This window comes from Glycine max, chromosome 15 (assembly GCF_000004515.6).
Source record: "Glycine max cultivar Williams 82 chromosome 15, Glycine_max_v4.0, whole genome shotgun sequence".
Lineage (NCBI taxonomy): Eukaryota > Viridiplantae > Streptophyta > Magnoliopsida > Fabales > Fabaceae > Glycine > Glycine max.
The window spans coordinates 35,907,422-35,914,586 of NC_038251.2; the positions used below are offsets into that span (position 1 = coordinate 35,907,422).

Consider the following 7,165-nt stretch of genomic DNA (forward strand, 5'->3'; position numbering starts at 1 on the left):
ACCGTTGGATCGTCGTGAAATTTTAGCAGCTAGTTCACAATACAATTCTGAACATTCTCACCGTTGGGAATTTTAAATCATGTCTGATATTAGAGGAAAACTCTTCGCATTGTAGCCTTTTATTTTCCCGCAAAAACCCAAAACTGTCTCGGTAAAACTACGATCCCGGTTTCGTTAACCGTTGGATTTTCATGAAAGTTGGATATGTTGTTCAAAATTCAATTACGCACACGTTCACCGTTGGGATTTGCGATATAATATTCGTGGAGGGAGAAAAAGAAACCGCATGAATATAATACAAGTGGAGGCTTCAATCTCTTCTTCGTCTCTCTGACGTTCAAGAATTCTATCGGAGCAGTCGGAGGAAAAACTGGAGGAATCTCAGGAAACCGCTAGAGATGTCGCTATCGTTGTCGGAAAACACGTGAGTCCGCTTAGAGGTAAGGGATGAGTTATTCACAATTGGGGGTTAGTGAGAACATGTGTAGGGATCCTTAGAGAACTAAATTTGGGTTTATTTTGGGATGTTTATTGAATTATATAATTTTTCTTTATGATCATGAATACAATATTATTGTGTTCTATGTACCAATTGATGTCCTGATGAGAATTGATTGATAAACTTGAGTGCTCTTGATGTCTTTGTGTTTAACCCATGATTTTGATACAATTGTGAAAAACTATTTCAGAGGTTTTACATCCCATGTTGTGATAAAATCTTTTGTATAAATTGTTATGTTGAGGTTATGAAATGATGATTCAAACTGTGAGTATGTGATAAATTGAACATGTGACAGATGATGAAATACATGTGTATTGAGATGAGATGTGTGTATTGAGTTGTGAACTATGAACTGTTCAATCACACAATTGTAAGACCCTTTAAGGGCGACGAGTATTGTGATGGGATCCACTGTGGGAATCCGATGAGTTAAAATGATTTTGAAAACAATTGAGTAAATGTGTGTATTGCATAGTTCGTAGGTAAAGTGTATATGATTCATGAGGTGTGATAACATGTTAAATTGAGATTATACCATTGTGATTGGGATTAAGTGTATGTGATAAATTGAGTATGTATATGATTGAGATATATATGTGCATTGAGTTGTGAACTATGAATTGTACAATCACACGATCATAAGTCCCTTCAAGGGCGACCAGTTAATGCTAAGTCCCTTTTAGGGCGACAAGTTGATGCTAAGTCCCTTTTAGGGCGACGAGTTGATGCTAAGTCCCTTTTTGGGCGACGAGTTGATGCTAAGTCCCTTTTTGGGCGACGAGTTAATGTTAAGTCCCTTTAAGGGCGACGAGTTAAAATTATTTTGAGAACAATTGAGGAGTCGTGTGTTTTGTACAATTCATAGATAGAGTCTGTGTGCTAAAATATTTTCTGGGTTGGACCTGAATCAGAAGGGAGAGGCCCTGACGGACTCTTCAGAGTGTAGGCCTTGGGGGTCACACAGTTTGAGTGCTCCTTTAAGCCTATGTTGATCCCATATGGTTTGACCATTCTTGCAAAATACTGTGACCCTGACTGGTCTCCCTATGATATTACCTAGTGAGAGTGACTTAACTTGCTAGTGTGTGGTTTGTCTTGTCATGTACTCCTAGGCGCCCGACGAGGTTTTTCACTGACATGGTACCACATTGCATATAGGCTTGAGTCTTAGCATAACTGTTTCATGCGCTTGCTAATTGTTTATTATAAAATTGATGTGTTATTATGTCTTGATCAAAGCGTGTGATTCTTGTGTAATGTGATTGATGATTGAAAAGTGTGATTGATGGATGAAAAGTGAACTTTGAATGACAAAGTGGTGGAATTACGTGAATTACATGTAAGTAAGTTTTATTTGGTTTATATGATATGTATATCTAGTTGTCTTGTTTCTCTATTAGTTAGGAATGTGATAACTCACTCCACGTGTGTTGTTTGTGTTTGGATCCTGTGATAATCTTGAACTTTGTGTTCGGGGGAGCAGATGACTAGGTGAATTGCTTTAAGAAACATTATGCTGAAGGACATCGAGACACAATGCTCTGATAGAATGTGACAGTGAGACATAAGTTTTTATATTAATTGCATGATGTTAGTATATTTTATTTTATTTCACTGATCTAATAAAATATCTATGTAAATTTTGACGGCCTTATTTTGAGCCGAATATGTTTTAATAAGTTTTAATTGATAATAGTGAAGTGAATGTGAACCTTTTACCCGTGTTAATTTGATTACCGATATTTTTAAATATTTTGTTTATATATATATATATATATATATATATATATATATATATATATATATATATATGTCGGGTAGAGGATTTACAAGTAGGTCACATGTGTTGACAAAAAAGTTCAACATATAGCTTTTATTTAAAGTAATAGTTCTTTTCTTAAAATTTGATTTAGATCTATTGTTGGGTCAGTCCTATCTTTAACAACTACATATATATATACAAAAAAAAAAATAACTTGACTAATTAATTAAGTACTAGTGTTCAAGAGACACATATCAAAAAACCATGGTCAACAAACAAACAATAATCTAAACATAATATAACGCATCCTTATAATCATATTCCAAAACCTCATGGATTCCAATGTGGAACTAATCGACAAAAAATGTCTTCTTTCAACCGCATAAGTCGAAAGCCTTAACCAATATTTTCACTAGCAAATTATCAATGCGGACTCTGAATTCTAACTAACACAAGGTTGCATAACATGTAACACTAACACAATGTGATTCCTAACACAAAACAACGTCATTTTCGTCTAAATAAAATGACAACGTTTTGGTCATCACCCCCTCATACAACAACACATTAAATGTAACATGGCACATCAGTATTAGACAAAAAGCAAATGACACAGCAATGGTCATGTTGGATTTTAACATTGACGATTTAGATGGACCTAATAGCAATGATTTAATTGAATCAATTTTAAAATTATATGATTAAATTGAATCTTTTAAAAATAAGATAATCAAATTAAACTTAAAAAATAAATTAGAGGATCAAAATAAAAATTAGACTAATAGGACCAAAATCACATTATTTTAGTATATTTAGAGTATTCCAATCAAGTGCTAAGGATTAATTATTTTCTGACATATTAAAATCCATTTAAGATTGATATTTTTCAAAAAGATAGTGTTTCCCATATACAGGAATTGGCCATAACTATACATACTAATTAAGAGACAATTTAAAAGTAAATCATAAGAAGATACTGCTTAACAGTAACGCAACGAATCTTTATATGTCGACTTAGAATATTATTATCCCTGCAATTGAAAATGAGTTACATAATTTTCTCTCTCTTTAAATTCATATGTATTTCCACCCAATTGTAAACTACAAGAAGAAACTGCTTAATAGCGACGCAAAGAATGTTCTACATATGCATGTCAAACTTAGAGTGCCTTTATTGCTACAACTAAATTAAAAAGAGTAGCATAATTTTCTGTCACTTTAAATTCGTGTGTAGTACTGTTATCAACTTAAACCCAATTGCTCAATCTACAACAATTGCACACTTTTAAGCAATTATGCCTAGAGTGGCTGTTAATATTTCAAAGTGGGCAAAAAAAAATAAAATACGACATTATTCAAATTTTTATGATTTTAATTTATTTTATGCATTCACATTATATTCTTCTCAACCTTCCTCTTTCTTTCTCATAATATTATACTCATTGCGTTTATTTATTTATTTTTATCTTAAATTCCTATCTCTCTATATCTTATATATGTACACCCCAATTAGGTGTGAAATTAAAGTTCAAGTACAGTACTTATGCATCAAAAAGTTTTCGATGTAAGAACATATGAGAGGGCTCATGTTCAAGTACAAAATAGTAACGTTCTTCAATATATATTAGAGCATTAGAATGAGCCTTTTATTTGCCATGCAAAGGCCTTTTATATTATAAATAATAGCACTTGGGAGGAAATAACCTTAGAACTCTAACACCAATTCAAAACTCTATGTCTCATACAATTAGTCAATTAGATAATTGCGAAAATTAATTATATTTCTCAACCAAATGGGGAGCTTCTACCTTGTGCCACAGAACTAGAATTGATCATAGGACTAGTCCTATCTGGTTGAAGTGGTGATCTTTTTGGAGAAGGCCTTTCTACCTTCATAGATGCATCAAATTTGTTCTGATCACTTACACTTTCTCCATGGAGTATCATTGGTTTTGTGTCATAAATCTCCGATATGGGATCACTATCCATTGATGGTGGTGAAATCTGAACCTTATGATCACCTTTGAAAGGGTCATCTTGAGGACTAATGCATGATGAAGCTGTTCCCAAATCTTGAAGCCTGAGATCATCACTCCAAATCAGTGGACTCTTTCCACTACCACTATAGGGGCAATTAGGCCTCTTCTTACCCACAAACAAAGTTTCATTGTTATTATTAGATGGCATAAAGCCATCAAGTTGTTGGTCACCACTGGCATAAATGTTAAGATCTTGAAAAGAAGGGTAATTGAGAGAACCAAATTCCTTCATGACCCCCATTTCAGTGGTGCCTAGAGGAGCTCCCATACCCTTCATGTTTGTGGCCATGTTTTCTCCTGCTAGTGTGTGATAAGCCTTCTCCAATATACTCTGCATGTATTTTCCTTGAGCCTCAATCCTCAGCTGAAGGTTCTTTTGAACCTGCCAGACCATGATGCACCTAATTAAACCCATCTCAAACTTAAGAGATATAATTACATATGGACTTTAATAGGGTTGAGTACCCTTAATTTGTACCCACATAAATATAACCACTTTTTTTGCCTGATAAAGAAAAAACATGGACTTTTTAAAAGGTCGTGTTTACCTCTAGTTGTTCATGCAATCTTCTCTGCACCTCCATTTGCATCCTAAATAGAGCATCAACAACCCAATTAAAAGAATCAAGGGAAAAACTTAGGACATGTTTGGAAGTTGATTTTTTGGAGAAATAATCAAAAAAATAATCTCCCAGTCAGGAAAAAAATATTTATTTTTCTTAAAATAAGTTAAATCACACACATAATTTATTTTAATAAACTAAAAAAATAAGTAAATTTAAAGAATATAATAGAGGGTGGAAAATTCTCTTCGAATTTCGTTTGTTGTGGTTGTGGATTTAATAGAAGATAGAATTAAACTAAGCATACTCGTTCATGTTGCGGCCAATCATGGCAGAAGAGGAGCCGATATTTCTTTGAAGTTCTAAAGCCGAAGCTGCCAGGATAAAAGATGCAATGAATATATGTAGAAGAACTTCATGAACTGTAAAGATAAAACCTTAAACAAAATGAAAATTAAGTAATTAGAAATTAAGAAGAATAGTCACCTCTCATGCCATCCTTAATCGAGTGGTCATTGAAATCCTTGTGGGGCTGCTTTCCAAGCCTGAATTTCTATGAAACTCAGAAGAATAAATTAATCACCGAACATAAAGGAAAGGGGAAAAAGAAGAAAAGAGAGGCAACAAAACAGCCAGAGAAATAGACGGTTTCACAAAAGTGTGATAAAATGAAAAGTAAAAGAAGTGTGGAATTAATTGAATATGGTTTGTGTTCGAACCTGAAGGTGGCTCTTAAGGTGGTAAAGGGTGAGACCCTTCACTCCCATAACCCTCATGATTGTTTTAGGAGTGGCCTCTGCAAATCATAGAACACAAAGGAAAGAGTTACTAAAAGAATAATAATACATGAACACATGAATACACTAAATTAACACCTTTTGCTTTTCTATTTTATTTCACTTTTTATCATATCATATCAAATATTACATTTCCATTTATATGTTTGGGTGTAAATTGGCACATGAATGTCCATGATGGTCTTCTTTTTTTTTTTTTGGCGAACGCGGATATCCTTCGGCTGAGAGCAAAGGATTAGCTCCTAATCAGTGGATACGGAAAAGTATATATTAACAGATATCAACCGAATATCATACATATGGACATGCAAATAAATATTATTATGTATATATAGTATATAGTTTGCCCAGAATGAAAGAAAATAACAAATTAAAAGGGGTGTTAGAATAGTACTATCAGGTCCTCCAAGCTGAGCAACAGCATCAACAAAGCGTTCATGTAGTTCAACAGTCCAACGGAGGCGTGGCTTTGGGTCAGTGGTGAGGACAAGCCCTGAGTCCCCTTGCACACACATGGACCTGTCATGGGAATTCATAGTTGAAGGCTTCTTAGGAGGGAACATTCGTTCCATCTCTCACTCTTTCTCTAAGATGAGAAGAAGCTAGGAAGAATACCAAGAACTTCAAGAACAAATTCGATGCTATGAGGGATGAATAGGATGCGTTTTAATTGAAGAGGAAAATGGAGGTTGTGCAAGGCTTTAGCTATAGCTACCTCCTCTAAAGTATAGAGAATAAGGGAAGTGCTACCTTGCTTAAAAAGAATGTATTAAACAAAAAATATTTGTTTTTTTATTTTTTTTCTTAAAAAGGAATAAAGCATTCTTATTCTAACATGTAAGCCTTCCTTTGTAAAAGTCACCGCCTCTCTTTCATTTCAACCTTTGGCTGTAATATCAATCATATAATTTTATTTTTATACATTGTTACAGTGGTTTTATCTCTCTCTTTCACATAACTTTTTCACTCCTTTCATCATATAAAACCATTCATTATTTATATTTTTATAAAATATATAGATTTTAATTTATATATACAACTGGTGTAAAGATTTTTCTACAGAATTTTTTATTTTCAAATATAACATTTAAAATAAATATAACAAAAGTTAACAAACTATAAATGACAGTATACAATTACATAATGTACAACTTTTTGTGCTTTTATTTTTCTCTTTCTCTATCTATTTATACAATTATAAGTAAATCCACACTTATTATAACTTGTGTATTTTAATTTTAATCATTTATAATAACATCTGGTTATGGATATTTATTCTCCTTGGCTCCCATAGAAAAGACCCTAATAACGCTGCAACAAGCACAATTATTTTTAAATTATGCATGCACACACGCCATGATGTATAACAACTACTTTCATATATACATGGGTGATTAAACCTCATTGTGACTACAAAGAAGGGAAAAGAAAAAATAAATAAATGATGACAACTCATTCTTCCTTACTTTGTGAAGTAACTATACCATACATTAAGCATTGTT

General features: G+C 33.1%; 1 protein-coding gene across 1 annotated transcript; it reads right to left on the minus strand.

Annotated features, from left to right (window-relative positions):
* Nucleotides 1-3,859: 3,859 nt before the first annotated feature.
* Nucleotides 3,860-6,396, minus strand: PHR26 (MYB-CC domain-containing transcription factor PHR26). The gene is made up of 6 exons (NM_001363727.1): nucleotides 6,058-6,396; nucleotides 5,586-5,662; nucleotides 5,353-5,419; nucleotides 5,174-5,240; nucleotides 4,852-4,894; nucleotides 3,860-4,685 (listed from the first exon to the last, which is right to left on the minus strand). The coding sequence occupies exons 1-6, from the start codon at nucleotides 6,233-6,235 to the stop codon at nucleotides 4,050-4,052; spliced, it is 1,068 nt and encodes a 355-aa protein (NP_001350656.1). The 5' UTR covers nucleotides 6,236-6,396; the 3' UTR covers nucleotides 3,860-4,049.
* Nucleotides 6,397-7,165: the final 769 nt, after the last annotated feature.